The 18,310-nt window shown below is 41.0% G+C and overlaps 1 protein-coding gene across 1 annotated transcript in view; it reads left to right on the plus strand.

The window, feature by feature from the left end:
• The window catches only part of LOC131263821 (uncharacterized), a 43,925-nt gene that overhangs the window by 20,626 nt on the left and 4,989 nt on the right, over positions 1–18,310 (plus strand). Inside the window, exon 5 of the mRNA XM_058266081.1 lies at positions 15,017–15,193. Within this exon, the coding sequence (XP_058122064.1) occupies positions 15,017–15,193 (177 nt within the window). The remainder of the gene's footprint in view (positions 1–15,016; positions 15,194–18,310) is intronic.

An 18,310-nucleotide genomic window follows, 5' to 3' on the forward strand; every position in this document is an offset into this window, starting at 1 on the left:
GTTAAAAACGAGTCTAATTATGCTAGCAACCTATTAGCAAGCCAAACAACATCCATTGAAAAGAATGGGACAGCACGTTCGTTTAATTATGCCTCTAGTTTAATGGGGTTTGGGTGTTTTTATTAGGAAGTGAACGACCCAGCATGTATATAAAAAAAGTGTTGTACCAAAAGAAGTGATAGTTTATGTTAGTAAACTAAAACGTACATGTTAGAACAGTTCAAAAATGCTTTCTGTACGGGCCCATGGTATAGAGTCTTGGATATCTTAAAGAATGAAACATGCGAAATAATGTTACAAGTCTGTTTCTCATAGTTAAATTCTTCAATCCCGATAGTTCTTTACAAATGATTTGAAAGAAAGCACGATTTGTGTATTTTCGAAACAGTAACATGACAATTCTAAAAAAGTGGTATGACTTTGACTTCATTGAAGTAAAGTAGTACCACAAGTCACATTCATCGAAAAAAAAGTTCATATTAGTTTTGGAATAGATCATTTTTAGAATTTATTCCTACTTTTTAAACAACGTCAATCACGAAGGATAAAATAAAATACTTATTAGAAGTGTGTTTTAATTATATTTTGAAATGTTTCTAAATGAGTTATGTGGGTTACAAGAAGTATCACGCATTTTGGATGTTAAACACACTTTTCATATCATTTAATAAAGTGAATGAAATAAACGACTTTGCATGGATATTTTCTATACTAGATTTAGTTGGGATAGTTGAGAATCTTACCAGAAATATACAGAATGATTAATATATGAGCTTACCAACTTGTTCGCAAAGTAAGCTGTTGACTTTAACACCACATTTGACCGATTTACGAAGCATTCTTAACCTCCCCTTCGTACGTCACACATGCAGGCATGAAAATATGATATTTTCATTAAACAAAATACATAAGATTAGAAGAATATCTCCCCGTCAACCTAGCATACATCTTCCTCGCCAGAAAACAGGCAAAGCTCAACAGTTCGGAGGGCAATTTGTTGTATTTCATCTCATTTTACGGTATTTCACGCTACTACTCGAGCATTGCTACCATTGCATCGCTGCTATGGTTGCGTAACCGATGTGCTGCATGTAACGTAATACTGTAATGGCCAATTTTATATGCTCTTTATTGCCCCTTTAGATGAGTGAAAAAGGGGAGCACGTGATCGTACGGGGTCGACTCACAGGTAGAGCAGATATTTCACATTCTTTTGTCATGCTCTGTTCTGTGCCGAAGCATGCCTTCGGCAGCGCGTGCTCCCGTTCCGTTCGGCGCCACAAGTGGGGGTGAAGTATGTTTGCTTTGAATGGGTCATATATTCTTCACGGAACATCGGTTGCGGCACTTGAAAACAAGTCATTGCCAGTAGCTTGCAGTGAATTACATCACATTTCCGTAATGCATATGAGTAGGCATTTCGATAAGCACTGTTGAGTTGCCCGGATGATGCATATTTTACGATTCTGGAAATGTCATCTTGAAGCTTTAAGAAATGGAGGAATTTGATGTATTTGTGGTGTGTTTGCGAAAAAAACGATACAACATTAATAGCATAACTGGGTATCAGACAAAGAAAAAATTCATGCACGATCAAGTCGAGTCCAAAATAAGCTCCTTAGCAGCAAAAACACAAAACAACAAAGTGCTTGTATGTTTGCAAAGTATTTCCATTAACAAATCCCAACAATTTTTGACATGCTTGAGAATTGCAAAATTCTTTAAGCGGCCATTTCCATTCAATCCAATACTAGAAATAATGAAAAAATTGCCAACCCCTGATCTCAATCAATCCAATGTCCTCTCAATTGCTTTGATCCGAATGCAAAAAACTAATATTATTTTCGCCAAGTTTATGAGAGCTCACCAACCAGATAAATAATAAGCCTCTTACGTAAACGTTTGCATTGTGCGGAAAAATGTCGAGGTTATGAAAAAAGTGCTTCCTCGTTATATTTTTTTGGGTCCACCAAGGGCTAAGATTAATTCGATAAATCAGTCCACCATTGCTGTTGTCCTGTGTTGCAAAAATGAACAACAGGAAAACAACCAAATACAGAAACATTTTGCAAGCAATTTCATAAAAAAGGGGGAAAAACAAATGCAAGCTTCATAACAAGCGGCGGGTGTTCGTTTGCGGTGTTTGTTTGCCTCGGTTTCGTTTCTTTGCTTTTGCTTCGCATGTTTGGTTGTTTTTCTTACCGTTTGACCATTCTATCCGTACATCTCATAGCTATCCATCCAACCACACTACTTTCTCTCTCTCTCGATTTCTGTTCATCATTTCCCTTGCGCCATCATTGCACAGGGTTGTCGATTGTTGCTCTTTTATTTTTTTTTTTTCGTTTTACTTTATCCGTTTCCCACAAGTACATGATTCGTCATCTTGATTTTCCGTTTCCATCTAATTTTTTTCCACGAACGCAGCAAAAACTGGTCGGCTCGGTTGGCAAAATAAGTGCTTCAAGACATGCAACATCATGCGAACATCGTGCGAAGTGTGTTTTCCTTCCGATGTCGTCCCGTTGCCTATCGAAGGCGACCCCGTCTCTTGAAAGGGCTCCCGGACCCATGGCTGTCAAAGAAGGCAACGCCAGGGCCTTGTGGAAAGCATGCTGGGAAGCTTGTTGGAAGCTTGTTGATTTCAATTACATAACATTTGCCCTCCAACCCAACGATGGCAGGGATTTGGCCGAGCCAATACGAAGAAGAAATCGTCCCGGGCGGGCTCAGATCGCTGGGAGGATCTTCTGCTCCCGAAGAATCAAATGAACCGTCTCGTAACATACGTACATATCGCAAATAGCAGAGCAGCTAGCATCCCCACGGTCGGTCGGTAGTATTCTGTTGGGCAACGCGTACGACATGACAACCGTGACAAAATGTCAACCGACTGACACCGAACTCCACGGGGGAACCATTGCTAGAATCGGGGACGAGTGGGTATTTACATTTTTCTCCTATTTATCACACATTCGATGCGGTGAAGGAACGACAATATGGAGCTTCGGGAATGGGAAAACCGAGGTGCACGGGAGGAAAACACTCATCGGTACAGGAAATTAAATGGTTTGCGTTTGAAATGGTGTCGAGCTGCTGAAAAATGTGTTCTACAGACCGATTGTAGCGGAGGGTGCCGAGCGGGAGGGTGGATGAAGAAAGCGGGTAGTTAATTTTCATCAACCGGAACTTGAAATTGTCACGCGGATGTTGATTTAGCTGTGAATGATGGAGTTTCCGTTGATTTTTAAACAACATGGGAGGTGAGTTGTCGTGTCCTGTGAGTGTGTGCTTTTTTATTCTGTTCAATATCGAAGCAGAAAAACGGAGATGAAAAGAATCTTCACCCATGATGTCGTCATATGGTGGGACCTACGCCAATACGGTTTGATGCACTTTAGGGTAGACCACGACAAGTTGGTGGACAAAATGACGTAATCTATTACGTGTTGTAGAATATGTAATGCTTGAAAAATAGGTCTTTTTTTATTTTATTACATCCAATAAATAATCATTCAGGAGCACTCCATAAACGCCGAGAAAATTTATTGCATTTTAGATTTGGTCATGTATTAATATTTTAGCTTTTTTATGTATGGAGTTTTATGTACACTAAAAATTCGACCAATACAGGCTGGCCCCGGTTTTCGTCACCAAACGAGACTTTGACAGCGACGAAAACCGGGGATAACGGACCAAATTTCTTACGTTTATAATACCTACTCAAGACTTGACTTACACAAAACAAACGTTGGTTGAGTACATTCTTTTCGTATGAATTTTCAGTGATTGATATAAAGGTGTTCTTGAAACTATAACAAAGTTTGTGTGTTTAATCATCAAATCAATGGCCATCAACCGTTTTATATTCCGTTTTACTTTTTGGGTTTCCATGCCGTGTAGGTTTACAATAATACATTCAGTGCTTCAATTGAAAGATATTTTTAATTGTGCAAAGCAGTCTGAAGCAGAAAACCTGTACCACTCGTTTATGAGTCCATGTTCGGATCTTCTGTCATACAAAATGCATTGAATCATATGAGTAAAGAACATAGCACGCTACTATAAACCAGCTTCGAACGATTTGTCAAACGACGAAAACCGGGGCTGACGAAAAGCGGGGCCAGCCTGTACTGAACCGTCGATGCTAATAGTTACGATCCATAGTTACAACAAAGGTTGTACAACACGGGAAAACCGAAACATTTTAAATAAGCCGTTAAATTAAATTAAATTAAATTAAATTAACACATCTCTCCACTATTAAATTAAAAAATATCGTCTTTTCTCAATCCTTTCTTCACCGAGCATCGCCCCAAGCTAGTGTGTTATAAAAGTAAAAATGAACTACCAAAATGCTGTGTGGTTGAAATATTCTCTCATATATTTAGTCAAATGTCAACATAAACTGACAAAAAATTTAACCACAACGTCAGATTGCCAATTTTTAGAATTTTAATGTCGCTTGATACAAAAATACCGTTTCATTAAAATTTCTAAAATAATAGCGTATTCTACGCAACACCATTTATTGAAATTATCAATACTGGATTTGCGATCCAGTGTCTTTTTGTCCAATCAATGTACAATAGCTGATCACTGTTTACAGGCAAAAAGAGATCACACTAACTCCATGACAGATCAAAAGTTTTCCGCAAGCAACCCCTGGGAGTGAACAAAAACTCCCCGATGTAGTGACGTCTGGAATCCATCGAGCACAATCGAAGCCCATTGGAAATCCCTTTCTATAAATCCCAACCTACATGATACCGGATCGTTTCGAGAGTTCAAGCCCTAGCTGAGCTGATTCTCGATCATCAACCGATTGTTTTTTTTTTCTTTTTTTGTTCTACTGCGACTTCTACGATTGTCTGGACTCGCCCTCGCCCATACGACTCTGCAGACAATCGTGGCAGTGCGTCTGCAATTCTCATTAAGAAGAGCCGGCACCGAAGCGCCGATGGTAAACCTACCGGAGCTTACACACTCTGCTCAAAATAGCGCAGCTTACCCCTCCCAGCACTGACGCGGCAGCCTTGTCCAGTCCGGTCACGTTCCGGTACGGGAAATCCGTGGCAAAATTACGGTCTCGCTCCGCTAAGCTCCGGGGAGTGCCTTCGAGTCCGGGGGTTGCCTTCCAAAGGAGCTGCGCTCGGACAGCTTATCGTAGCGCCCAAATCACGATGGGAGGGATTCACCACGTTACAGCCTGGGCCCCTCCGGCGTTGGCGTTCTCTAGGATGCCCGTGGGAAACCGGGCAAGCAGTCTGGTTTCGCTCGTTTCTTTCCACTTTCGGCTTGATAAGAATCAATGAGTTTCACTCGCAATCCAAGCGGGAAGCACCGCGTGGAGCATAAGTAAGTAAACTGTAATCACGATGCACTCTGCCTCCGATTTGCCTGCGACATTGTCCGGGGTTTACAATTTACGAAGCACGGAAACTCGCCCGGGAAACCCTCCGCAGCTGGAGATAGCATGGGACGCGAAGAACCACTTAAACACATCCGGTGCGGGAAATTGGGTAGAAATAAAAATTGTCAGCGAAACGGGTGCTTGCCTCGGGTGAATTTTTCGACAGTCCATTTATAATCCAGTGACTCTTTAGGACGAGCAAAAAAAAGGACATACTCCCCGCTCTTCATCCACTTGAATGCTACCTCAATCCCATGGGGCTATTTTTGTTTTATTTTATTTTTTATTTTTGTGTTATGTTGCTACATTCCTCCCCCAACCGGGAATTGTATTCCATAAACCTTTGACTAACAAAAAGCATCAAAAACGGGTTTGCTAAGTATGTGTGTGTGTGTATGTGCGCTTTGCTCAAATAGAAGAGAGTGTGTCTGAACCTGAAATTAATAGCTCTTTGAGAGATTTCTTCCCTCGCCGCTATCCTTTCCGGTATTTGGATCCGTCGAATGGCCTTCCCCCCGGGGGAAAAACCCAAAACGCCTGCCGGGGGCGATAATTTGGAGCCGTTTTTTTTTCGCTCCTTTCTTTCCTTGTTGCCCACCACCATCCATTATGCTCTCGGCATAAGTGTGCGCACCGGCCGGGGTAGTTAGATTGATGGCACTTCATATTTGTTGTGCGAACGAGGCAAGTTTGCCAAGTTTCACCTCTTTGTAACCGACCGGGGCGCCGACCGTCTCGGATAGGGACAGTTTGTGGGGGGGCCTGGGATAAGTTTTTCCCGTGCTTCGAGCTTTTTCTTCCGCGTCCCTCCTCACGGTTTCCTACCCAGGTTATCATACCAGAATGGAAATTTCCATCAGTGCAGAGTGGAAAGTAAATAACGAGAAATGTTGCCCGATTTTAACTACCCCCTTCATCTCGGGGATGATGTCGTCGTAAGGGTGGTTGATGAACTTGGCGACGGCCGAGGAGGAAACCGATTCCCAACTGTCATCACATGGTGGCGTGAATTCACTGCAAGTGGGAAGTTTTTCCAGTTGTTCATTTTTCAAATTGTAAGCTCATTTGGATGGGGGGGAGGGGTCTGTTTTTCACTTGCTTCACCGCCGCGGTGGTATTTATTACTTATGCCGGTTAACTTTCGGGAATTCATTAGCATGATGTGTTCTGGAGGCGAGAAATTACAAAACTTTACTGCAAGAGCGGTGATTGATGGCATGCGAACGGCTGGCTATGCTGGGTGGTGCGAAAGTGTACCGAAAACGAGCCATCTTCCAGGTTAATGATACCCACGGTGGGGTTGAGCCATGCACCTGCTAACAAATTTAAAATGTCTTGAAAAGATCAAAACTATACATTGTGAGTTTTCTCTTTTGTAATTCTTTCATTTTTCGTTTTAAAAACCACATTTTAATCAAAATAAAAATGTTTGCATTATTTTTTATAATAACTAATGATAAAATATTGACCAAATGATTTCCCAACTTTTTGACTAGCTCATGTTAGCTAAACGTAAAGGCCACATACGTGCATTCATTCATGACATGCGTGTAATGTTTTATATGGTTCTATTTTAACATTTCTGAAATAGTTTTCTGCTCTTTTTGCCATATTGCGAATAATATTCATAAGCTGTACTTTAGGCATTTTTGTTTAGCACTAGGCCTATTTTGTTGAAATCCAGTTAAGTTTCTTTTTTAAATTGTTATTGTGACGGCAATCTACCAAGCTATTAGTAAGAGGCGTTACTTTGCAAATCATAAGCTTTGGTAGTTCTCTTAAATAAATTTTATAACGAAGCAACTCTCAAATATTTGGAAGTTTGAAAATAGGCTTCAAGGCATAAGTAAAGGAAATCGAAAAGCTTCTCTGACCCGAAGCGAACCTTTTTAGTATAGTCATATTTGTACATTTCTTCTTAAGTTCCATTTTTGGTATGGAGGACTCACTCGTGCTCGAAATGTCATCAGTTGATTCATGCGGACAAAACGACCTGACAACACATTAGCCTGAGACTGCATTTCGAGTATATTTTTTGAGATTTTTTTTAAAAGGCCGTCATGAAAAAAATACCAGGTTACTTAAGTACGCACACACTCATACCTGAAAGTACCTAAGATGTCTATATTCTGCGAAGGACAATTTCCAGGCGACAGACAACATGACGTTAGTTAACGACCGAAGCGTGGCACAATCCCAATATTATCAAACGGAATGATATGGCTAATGGCGTTCTGTAGCCATAGTTGGTAGCAGAGAGGAAAAAATGCCATTAGTTGCTTGAAAACATTCTGACATTTGTTACAACACTTATGGAATTTACAGAATCAGATATAAACGATTTACCAGGACATTAATTTGAATTGAAAGAAATCTCCACATAGTTTGAGTTTCGACGAATGAGTTTTAAACATAAAACGTATGGTGTTAAATAGTCAATTGCTAGCTAATTGATTGTATAATCCTATTACAGTTCATCCTGAGCTCTATCATTGCTTTATTACGCATTAAAACTCCAAGCCAAATTCCATTGACCAACGTCCGACAGCTTGCACTGGATAATGACATTCTTTTGGTGGCCAAATTCTCAAAAACAAAATTCTCATTTTAGTTTACACAACTTTCGTAGGCTAGATGGGGCAAACGAAGGAAACCGTGTCGTAAAAGCCAGCCAAATCGAACCGCAGAGAAAGAGAGACAGAGTTGCACTGAAAAACAATCTCTTAAGGACATTATCCGCTTCAATTCCAGATGCTTAAAAAAGACACCACCAAGAGTTGCGTAGGGCTGAGCGTTGGCCTGATGGGGAAGAAAAAAGGGGGCAAAAACAACATACCAAGACCGAACATTCTGATGCGACGCAACGGGACGAAAAATGCCATTTCGGTGCCTGTTCAAACTTTAATATTGTAATTTGAAAAGTTCCATCCGACGACACTGCCGAAAGAAAAACCCAACAGGACACCAGAGATTTTGTATGTCTTTGACCGTGTGTAATTCTACGCGTCGTGTCCAAAGCGGAGCAATGGCATGAAAGTAATGCTCTTACAACTGCAACGAGAAATGCCGGTACTTACATCCCCGCAGAAGGCGGTTATGATTATTTTAGCTGGACGCAGTTGTCGTAAAGGCAAATTGTTTGTTCAAGCAAATTGTCATCCTCTCGGGAGTTGTTACTTTTGAGCTTGTTTTTATTTTAACGAACTAGGCGGTTGATGAAAAATCTGTTGTGGCATTTAACTGGCACCAAGGTTCCGTCGGAAGGGAATTGACGAGAGCACTGATTAATTTCTACCACGCAGTTCGTTAAAATAATTTGAGCAATTTCTCTAAAAAGCAACGTGCGTGGGAACGCTTTTTCTGTCATAATTTTTGTGGTTTACATTATTGTTAAAAATATAATTAAACATTAAAGCTATTTAACATATAATACTATTGGAGTTAGGTTAAATATCAAACGAATTAGTCTATCAGTTCGAAAACAAGCATTAAAAACCAGATAATGGAGATGTTTTTCATGCTAGAGTGCAAATATGCCAGACAAATAGATAACTGGAAACGGTTCAGAGAAGAAAGTCTGGATCAGTTCTAACGACATCTTTCGTTGTATCAATACAACGGATCAATCATATTTACGTTATTTATTTTAGCGCATTCAACACTAATGTACCTTTTTATTTGATCCAATATTTTAAATGTTAACAGTTCCATGTGAAACCAGTATTTAGTTGATAAAAGCTTTTATAACTTTTATGGAGATTGTGATTGCATTCGAAATTTGCTTTTATTTAGATATTGCCATATTTTGCAATTTAAAATGTAACTCTTACGTTATTTTTACAGATCAAAATTGTACTAAGAGCACATGTACTCGCAGGGAATAAAATATTCTCCTTCGAGGATAATCTTATGCATAAAGCGAAACATACGGTCCAAATACGAACAATAAGGGCCGCGCATATCCCGTCACCATACTTACCACACAAATAATGTGAGATAAGTACATAAGCCACTCACATGCAGCAGTAGATCCGGACGTTTCGCATGTGACCTTTCACTCCGAGCGCCCGTAACGAATGTCCCCAGCAGTAGTCTTTTCCCCCCCAGCCCTTGAAGTCCTTTTCCCTTGTTTTTCCTGGGTACACTGCGGGCCGGAAATGGGGTCTGGTTTCTTACCTTTTTTTTTTTTGGTTTGTGGGCCAAAAACAGTAATTGCGGTACGGGCCACACGGAAGATGAAAGCCGTTGTGACAGGCCGTTTTTCGGGCCGTGTTTTTCCACCGCTTGCTGGCCGGTGCCTCAAGGCGACGCAATTAGTTGGGAAACTGTCCAACAACTTTCGGCGTGCCGCTTCGGTAACTTTCGGTTTGCCATCGGAAGCAGGCAACACGGAATATTGGTTGCGAAACGGTACAGGATCTTACACCAGAATCCAAACCGTTGGCACAGTAATCCTTGCTGACCAGGGTGTACTGTTTCGGTGGTTTGGTTTCTTCGTTTATCACCGCAAAGATAAATGCCAAACCCAATCCGGCACGTGTACCGAGCGAGGTGACTACTTCCTGGTGCACTGAAGGGCCCAGGGGGAAAGTTTGGGGCAAATACGGCAAACTTCCAGCCTCTCGCTCGTTATTCCACCCTCTCGATAGCCGAAGCCCGAATGCCACCTGGGGAGCATTTAAGCTCCTCACTCTGCGCAGATTTCGAACGATGTTTTTGTGTGCTTTTATTGCTGTTTTTGACTATCATTATTTACCCATTCCCGGATCAGAGCGCCCCGTTTGTGCGCGTTACGCTCATCATTACGGGGCAATAAAACAGCGTGACGTTCCGTCGGCCATCACGGTGATGGAGGGGTCGCTTTTGCCCACGTGGAAGGGCGTAACACAAACAACCATCACGATGACGTTGGTACGATTTTCCTGCCAGCGTCGGCAGCAGCAAAAACAGTACCTACCTAAACCTGCATAAAAATAAGTCTGGGCCGAGTCGAACGAGTGGAAAGGGACACAGAAAGTGCTTTTGCAAGCCCTACTTTTCGAACATGAACGAATTTTTTTTATTTGGGATATTTTGAAAACTCAACTCTGTCCGTAAGCTGGACTCCCGTTGGAAAAACTCTTCTATTGATTAAAATGTGAATGGACGAAGTTTGTAAATAGGATCGAAGCCAGCTTCCTGGAATCTCGTTAGTTACTAATTTTAAAGCAAAAGCAGCCAAATGCCGAATAGGGGCACTCTTAAACTATTTTTCCGACTTAAACCGCATCCAAACGCTATTATTCAATATTCACCAAAAACTAATATTCATTAAAGTTTTACTCAACACAAGGTTCCATTCAAAAACATTCCATTTTGTTCCTTTCCAAACATTGTAACGGGAATATTTGTTCTACTTTTCACCTAATGGAAAATTTAGCATAGAAGCTCGCGTCACCGTTACATTGCCCGGGTTTCATGTGGAAACGCCATGGCCCGGGCCGGCGGACAAACATAATTTCACGTCATCGTTCTTGCAACAAGCGTGTGAACGTGGAAAATCACCGCACTGTTGGAAGCAATTAACACCCATTTTCAAACACCGCTCGTCCATTTCCCTCACCACCATCATCACCACCCTTCCGAGGGCTAATCTTTTTTTTCTTCGGGCAGCTGTGAAAATGTTTAAATACATTCGAGTGAAAAATAAAACAAACTCAGAGTATTCTACAGCACAAGCAGCGCAGTTACCTGTACCGGAATCGATTCCCTGAGGCTGCAAATAAATGTGCACAAAATCGGGCACATTTTCATCGGTTTAGACGAGCATTAAAAACATGCGACTAGCGAAGCTGGGCCAATGAACGGCGATGGGCATTTAATTTATTACTGTCCCGAACGTCAAGAGTTTTCCTAAAATTCAGAGAAAGGACGAGGGAAAGGGGAGGCGGTAGATTGGTGAGATTTGCCGAAGTATAGTGAAAAATTAATTAACCGAACTTCACTGTCGACCTGAAACCACAGTCCCTAAATGTTGCCGGCTCTACCCTTAAGCAACTTTGGGGTGGAAGAAAAAGGGTTGGAACTAGAATTCCTGAGACACGTCGTTATTAGTTCAGGTGCGTAGAAAAGGAAAGCAGATCCAAACAGTGGTGATGTTTTACAGATATACAAGAAAATAGTTCTGATAGGAGGACAATTTTCGATTTTGATAGATTCATTCTCTTACATGTATCTGTTTGTTTGAATATGTTTGCTTAGTACTAAAATTCTTGACTTAATCTTACAGTGTGTGGAAATGGTCGTAACGCTCAGTAGGAACGTGCAGTAGGAAAAACTGAAAGGAAACTTGAATAACCAGACATACCTAAATAAGATTTGTTTTTTCGACCATGGCTCGAAGAAAGATCAGCATGATGGAATTTTTTAAGTGTACTTTTGTAGTGAATTTTAGTGGCAAATCAAACGTACACTCATTTGATTGATTTTATACGAAACGATTTAGTAAAAACAGGCCGTTATTTGGATCGCAAGACGAGCCATAAAAAATTCTTTTGTATAGCATAACTCCAGATTCGAGATTGCGGAAACTGCACCAGTTCTGGCACGGCCAAGCTGATCATGAAATATAGTACTTGGATTAATATTCTTTTACAGTTCGTTCTCGTTGAAAATAATTACTTCATACGGATTTTTGCAGTTTTTTCTCAGTTTTTTCAAACATTTCAAAGATAGTAATGGTATGTGTTGGTATATGTACTTATGATTTTAAAAGGGACTATTTCATACCAACGAAATTGGGTCAATTACAAGAAAATATAAAATAAAAATAGAAAATACTGTATATGCGATGAGTAAATGAATAAAAATCCAATTTTATCTGAACACCGAGATTTGTAAGTTTCACAACTGAAGAAAGTTGCAAACACTTTACTAATTTACTGATTCATCACGATCGACTGAACCCGACTCACCGACATTTGAACGACCATTCAGTAAATTAATCGATTTTCCACAGGCTGCATTGTTCCTTGTGGATGAAGGCTTGACTTGCATGGATTCAAAATACGTTCACTGAAAGTTTTAATTGCGTTTATGCATTTATTATTATGGATTATTATTATTATATTGCAAATTCATGAGGATGGTTTAAAGTTTCAAATTGAATTACAAACTACCACAAAAAAAAGAAAACCAATTTACTCTGGGACAGCTACACTGCACATTCTACCGTTCGCTCACTTTAACGAAAACTTTTTAGGATGTTATGCAAAAAGTTGATATACCCATTAGCAAAATAAAACTAAGGGTTGCAAAACTCGGTTAGTTAAGGAAAAAAGCAACAACTGGAAGGATACACCCTTAGCCATTTTTCACTTCTTGTTCTACTTTGTTGCTGTATTCCGCTTCCGGTCGGAAATTTGTGTGACGTAATTTTAAAAATTTCACACATGCACAACTCGAGGGTGAGCGTAGCTCTGCCGCTAATGCACACGCGTAGCTTGCTCTCGCGTAAATTACCACCAAATGGTGAGCTACGAGGAATGGAAGGAAGGAAATGTTGTACACCTAAAACCAAGAAAAAAAACCTGGAACAATAAACACACAACTACAATGGCAAATTGTTGGTAGACAATCGAAGGAAATTGCAGCATCTCGCATTCGCCGCCGTTCAGGACATCCCGTATGTACATACGATCTATGGGTGTGTGTATGTATGTGCGTACGGCCGTCTCAGTGAAGTGGCCACATCCTTGTGCAATTTTTCGTTCCCTCTCTCCCCCGCCCGGTGTGTACTGTGACGTTAATGGGCCACTCATTGTTGGGAAAGTTGGTGGCGCTTGAACGAAGAAAAACGAGTGAATGGATGAATGAATGAATGTATGGTGCAACGCTATGCGTTATGTTGAAAGTTCAGTCTTTAGCTTTGGTTGGGTGCAGTCTTTGGTTGAGTGTGGAACAGAAGAGTCTGAATGGTAAATAAAAAATTATATCATAATATTGCAACAGAGGTTGAACAATGGCATATGAAGCATCTGCGGCTATACAAAACATGAAAAGAAGAAAAAAAAATACAAGCGACAACAATTACAATTTATCAACTAGTATGTTAGTTTGATTTTCAATTATAATTTTAGAATTTGCCCTTTGTCGTGATTAACATGATAAAATCAGTATTACTTAAATCAATAGAAAAAAAAATGAAAGTATATCCAATGTCTCGTTTACCATTTTCAGCATAACGCATTCCATTCATAAGAAAAGCACAAATTAAATTAATTTTGCAATTGAACAGAACTTGCTTCCAACGATTTTGTTCAAAGTTCAAAAAGTCCCAACGCCGAACCTTCGGAGAAAAATATCCCATCTTTCCCGTTTCATCGGATACCCCGCTGGGGTCGGTAGCATGGCAGGCAAATCAGAGTAAATTTCCAGAAACCCTTAGCCACCAAACAATAACAAACGGCCGTATCACGTGGCTACCAGCAACGAACTGCTCAATGCACTCCCAAACTCCCCTAGCGAGTCAATTGTGTTCACTTTTGTGAAGCTTCGCTTTCGCCATTTTCTTTTTTTTTTTTTTTGTTTTGGAAAATCTCTTCAGCTGCCCACCGAAGAATCGAAAAATAGTAATAGCAAATTATAATCTAACGTGCGCGTTGCTGAACGATAACCATTTTCTTCGGCCCAATTCCTCCCGAGCCTCAAGCAAATCTCCGTCCGCAAGCGATGGTTGTGAAGAAACAAAATTGTAAAATCCACCACTGAAACGAGGGAAGAAGCAAGGAAAAAAACGCAAATCTACGCACCAGTAAAAATTAGGATTTATGCCCTGTAATCAGTTTATTGATATCCTTTGCCTTTGCCGAGCCGCGGAGCCAGATGTCGCAAGCGTCAGGGGACGACGTACCGCCCCGGCTCGGTGTCGGTTGCGCCGGTTTGCAGACATAAATTGTCGAAGTCCCTCCGCGATTCCGATCCGAACACCATCGGTGTCATTTCGCACAATTCACAGTACAGGCCGCGAAAGTCACAGCAAATGAAACTTGACAGGTCGAAATAATCAAAGCCTATGGATGGCTCGCATTAGGAGGGACCGGGAGGGGGTGGTCGACAGGAGTTGATTGAAGGTCCCGCACATAATGGCGTCGCAATCAGGCGTCGCGGCGCAGAAATGCTCGTGGATCGTGGCACACAAAAAACGAGCTTTCCGGGAAAATGGAAAATTATATTGGCTCAAGTAAAAAGTAGCTCCACCGTGTGCCATAAGAAGTCCTTGCAAGCTCGCAGTCTGCGAATGAGAGATAATGGCAGATTTTCTTTGTGCTCCTTGAAAGCAAGTTAGTAAAATCATAGAACGAAAAAACAATATAAAAGTATTATTTAGCACTTATTTGGTAGGAATTCAATATTCATTGGAATTCTACAGCAAAAGATGCCATCAGGCATTGAGATAGTTTTTTTCCGAAACTTTTCCGACCCTACTTTGTGTGATGTGTATCCGTAGCCATAGCATCGGGCTGCTCTCTCTCTCTCTCACACACATACACACACAAAACTGGTTTTATATACCCATTAACAACTACTTATCGGTACGCTTCCCTTCTCGTCCCGTTTCTCCAGCGGCTCGAGCGGAAATAGTTGGACCACAGGTGAAGTATCTGACACCCGATTCCACCCTGAAGCTGATATGCCGGGTGGTGCAGAGCACGGAAGCGTCGGCGTTCATCTTCTGGTACCACAACAACCGCATGATCAACTACGACCTCGACCGGGGCATCAACGTTTCCACCGAAGCCGGTAAGTAGTGCCTGGTAGTGGTTTTGCTTCTTCCTTCCCTTCTCGCTCTTCCTTCGCCACTCCCCCTCATCACATCTCTCGAGTCCTTTGTGCAATGGAAATCCCTTCGCCCAGCCTTGCTCCCAGCGGCATCAGCACCTTTTGCCGATAGCACGCCGACGCGCACGGCCTTCGTGTGTTGATGGGTCGTTGATGTTGATCGAAATGGCTTTCCCGAGCGGTGTGATTGGATAAACACGGGCGTAATGGCATTATAATGTGAGCGCCATGTGCACAGAGCGTTGCGTCAACAGGCGGCAACAGGTCCCAGCGACGGTGCACGGTGGACGGCTTAAGGCACACCGGAAGCCAGACAATTCGATTGACAGGCCGATCGGTGCGGCTGGCCCGGGCGCGGGAACCTATTTCGCACCATCATAACACCTCCGTTAGTCCCTGGGATTAAGCGTATCCCGGTGGGAAATGGGACGGACGGGGTCGATTTTGTGGAAAATTGCAGAAAGTCAAGGATAGTGCGAGTGTTTACTGAGCTTGTCTTGCTTCGTATGTTACACGCCCAATTTAAAAATGAAAAAGTATTTTGAATACCACTTTTATGTTGAGTAAACCCTTAAGTTGTGTTTTTATATTTATGTTTTTCATTGCTATGTTATTTATTAATGTTAACTCATTAATTAGCTTATTTACGTGAAGATCAAAAGTTGATTCCCGAAAGAAGTCATTCAATGCAATTCTTGTAACATTTAATCCAATATGAGTAAAGTATTACGAGATCTCGACATCATATAGTAATTTAAACTTTGTAATTAAAAAAAAACATTTTAATATTTGCTTATATGATTTCATAGAATTTGCAAAAAGTTCGTCTGTATAAAAAAACTACAAAATATTTTCAAAAAATTCAACTCACCGATTCATTTCAGTTTTACTTAAAAAATTTTATAAAAATTCATACACACATCGATCTAATTCGGCACTCCCCTAGTCCGGTAAATCATAACCAATTCGATAAAGCTTCGATATGTTTTGACAATAAATCAACGATTTGCGGAACAATATCATTCTGCAACGGCTACGATTAGTACGATAATTTAATGAACTATCTCTCTTAGCCATCGATCTCGTCCAAATATAAGTGCTTCAAATAAATAAACGATGAAGGACAACAGCGTGACATTTATCTACACCGGATTATGGCACAGATGCAGCACCATCGTTCGATTTCGATCGAAATGCAGCAAATAATAATACACCCCCAAACATGATTACATTAGTCGCGCCGTAATCAAGTGCCCTGCCATTGCTCGTGCTAGGTATTATGCAATTTATACCACTCCCTACGAACGGCACTTTAATTGATTTATGCACAAACGACACAAAACGGTGCTTCTTTCTCCATTATTTTCGCGCTTTGGAACATTCATTTCCAATCCATTAGTCACGAGTGTAGCGTTTGTATTTTCATACCTGTCGGGGAACACAAACACACACACTCACACGTACATACATACACATACACATATAGACACACTTCCATGTTTCGGAGCACTTAACAAAATTAGATAGCAAGGTATTGACACTTTAAAATAACTGAAGAAAACCCGACACACGACACAAACAACCTGCCCCGGCTTTCACCCCACCTGAAAAGTGGAGGATTTGATTTACAATTGTATAAACTGCAACCGACCGGCAGAAGGCTACTGAATTATGTAACAACAGCAAACGTGTTGTTGTTATTTTCTAACCAACGAAAAGACTTGGTTTTATCCTGCATACAAGTCTGCGATAGAAACACGTCGCCGTTCATGTGTTCCTTAGCGGTGCAGGAATCCAATTTTCCGAACATTTATGCCACGAAAGGGTGTCCGATTTAACGCTGGCACGGTGGTGGTAATCCTGTGATGGCGAGGAAAAAATTCAAACTTCTCCTATCGATGCGAATCACTGTCGGAAAAACTGTGCGTAAAATAATGAGGATCCTCACGGAACAGGGTACTATTTCAAGGGAAACAAACAACCCGCTTAACTTGCGGTTAACGCTTGCTGGTGAAAAGCTGAAATCGAACCGCTGGGAAAATACGTTGGAATTGATGAGCACACGCATCGAATAACCGACCGGTTGGTGGTGATAGCATGTGATAGCACCACCTCAACCGGTGGTTTGCGAGGAAAATTCGTTGAATCTACACCAATTCCCAGCCAACACAGTTACAGTTTTTGTAAACCGATATTGGAACGCGATAGTCAGATTAGAATTTGGAAATTGATTCAATTAATTACCAGCAAGGGAATGGAAACAAAACACACAGTATCAAACGGAATAGACTGGATTAATAATTAAATTAACTGGATAATTACTGCTGATCTGAAACAAATCATAACGTTACCCTCAGATTTGATCAGTTCAATAATTAATTGATCTACATTGAGTGTTTCGTTTATCGGATTAAGGTTTTTTCCTTGTCGATAGAAAAACTCGTCACAATTGTTGATGTTAGTAGTTTAGAGCATCTATTGTTCAATTTGATTTGCGGAATTTGTTTCCTTTACAGAAACGTTTGTGTTGGTGATGGAGTTACTAAATGATTTCCCACTATTTCGTGAAATGGTACCAGAAGAGATCAATTTTAACCCGGAATTATTACTTCCTCTTGATATCGCGAAGGAAGGATCACAAAGCAAATCCTTTATTTTATTGTTTAGGCAGATTGTTATATTATGCACGATCTTGAAGGGAAATGTGTAAAAGCGACAAGTGTTCCCATTCGTGTTAAAGCATGTGTTCACTTTGAACATTAAAACGACTTTCCGACATGCATTTTCACGAGGAAACAAAAACATCTAGCTGACTCAGCGCCATTGTGCTTTGTACTTGAGGCCAAGCAGCTAGTTAAATAGATATCTGCACTATAATAAAAAGTACACATACAACGAAAACTAAAACCAAGGTATAAACAAACAAACTTGTTGTGAAGTTTCACAAGCTTGTACAGGACCCGAAGCGTTCACCCGACCGCACTCGATATAGCACTAGGCCGAATGCGAAAAACATTTGTCAACCAGTTCGGGTGCCTTCCGAGTTGGGCAAACATCGTGAATCATGCCTGCCTGTTA

The sequence above is a fragment of the Anopheles coustani genome, chromosome 2, assembly GCF_943734705.1.
Source record: "Anopheles coustani chromosome 2, idAnoCousDA_361_x.2, whole genome shotgun sequence".
NCBI classification, from domain to species: domain Eukaryota; kingdom Metazoa; phylum Arthropoda; class Insecta; order Diptera; family Culicidae; genus Anopheles; species Anopheles coustani.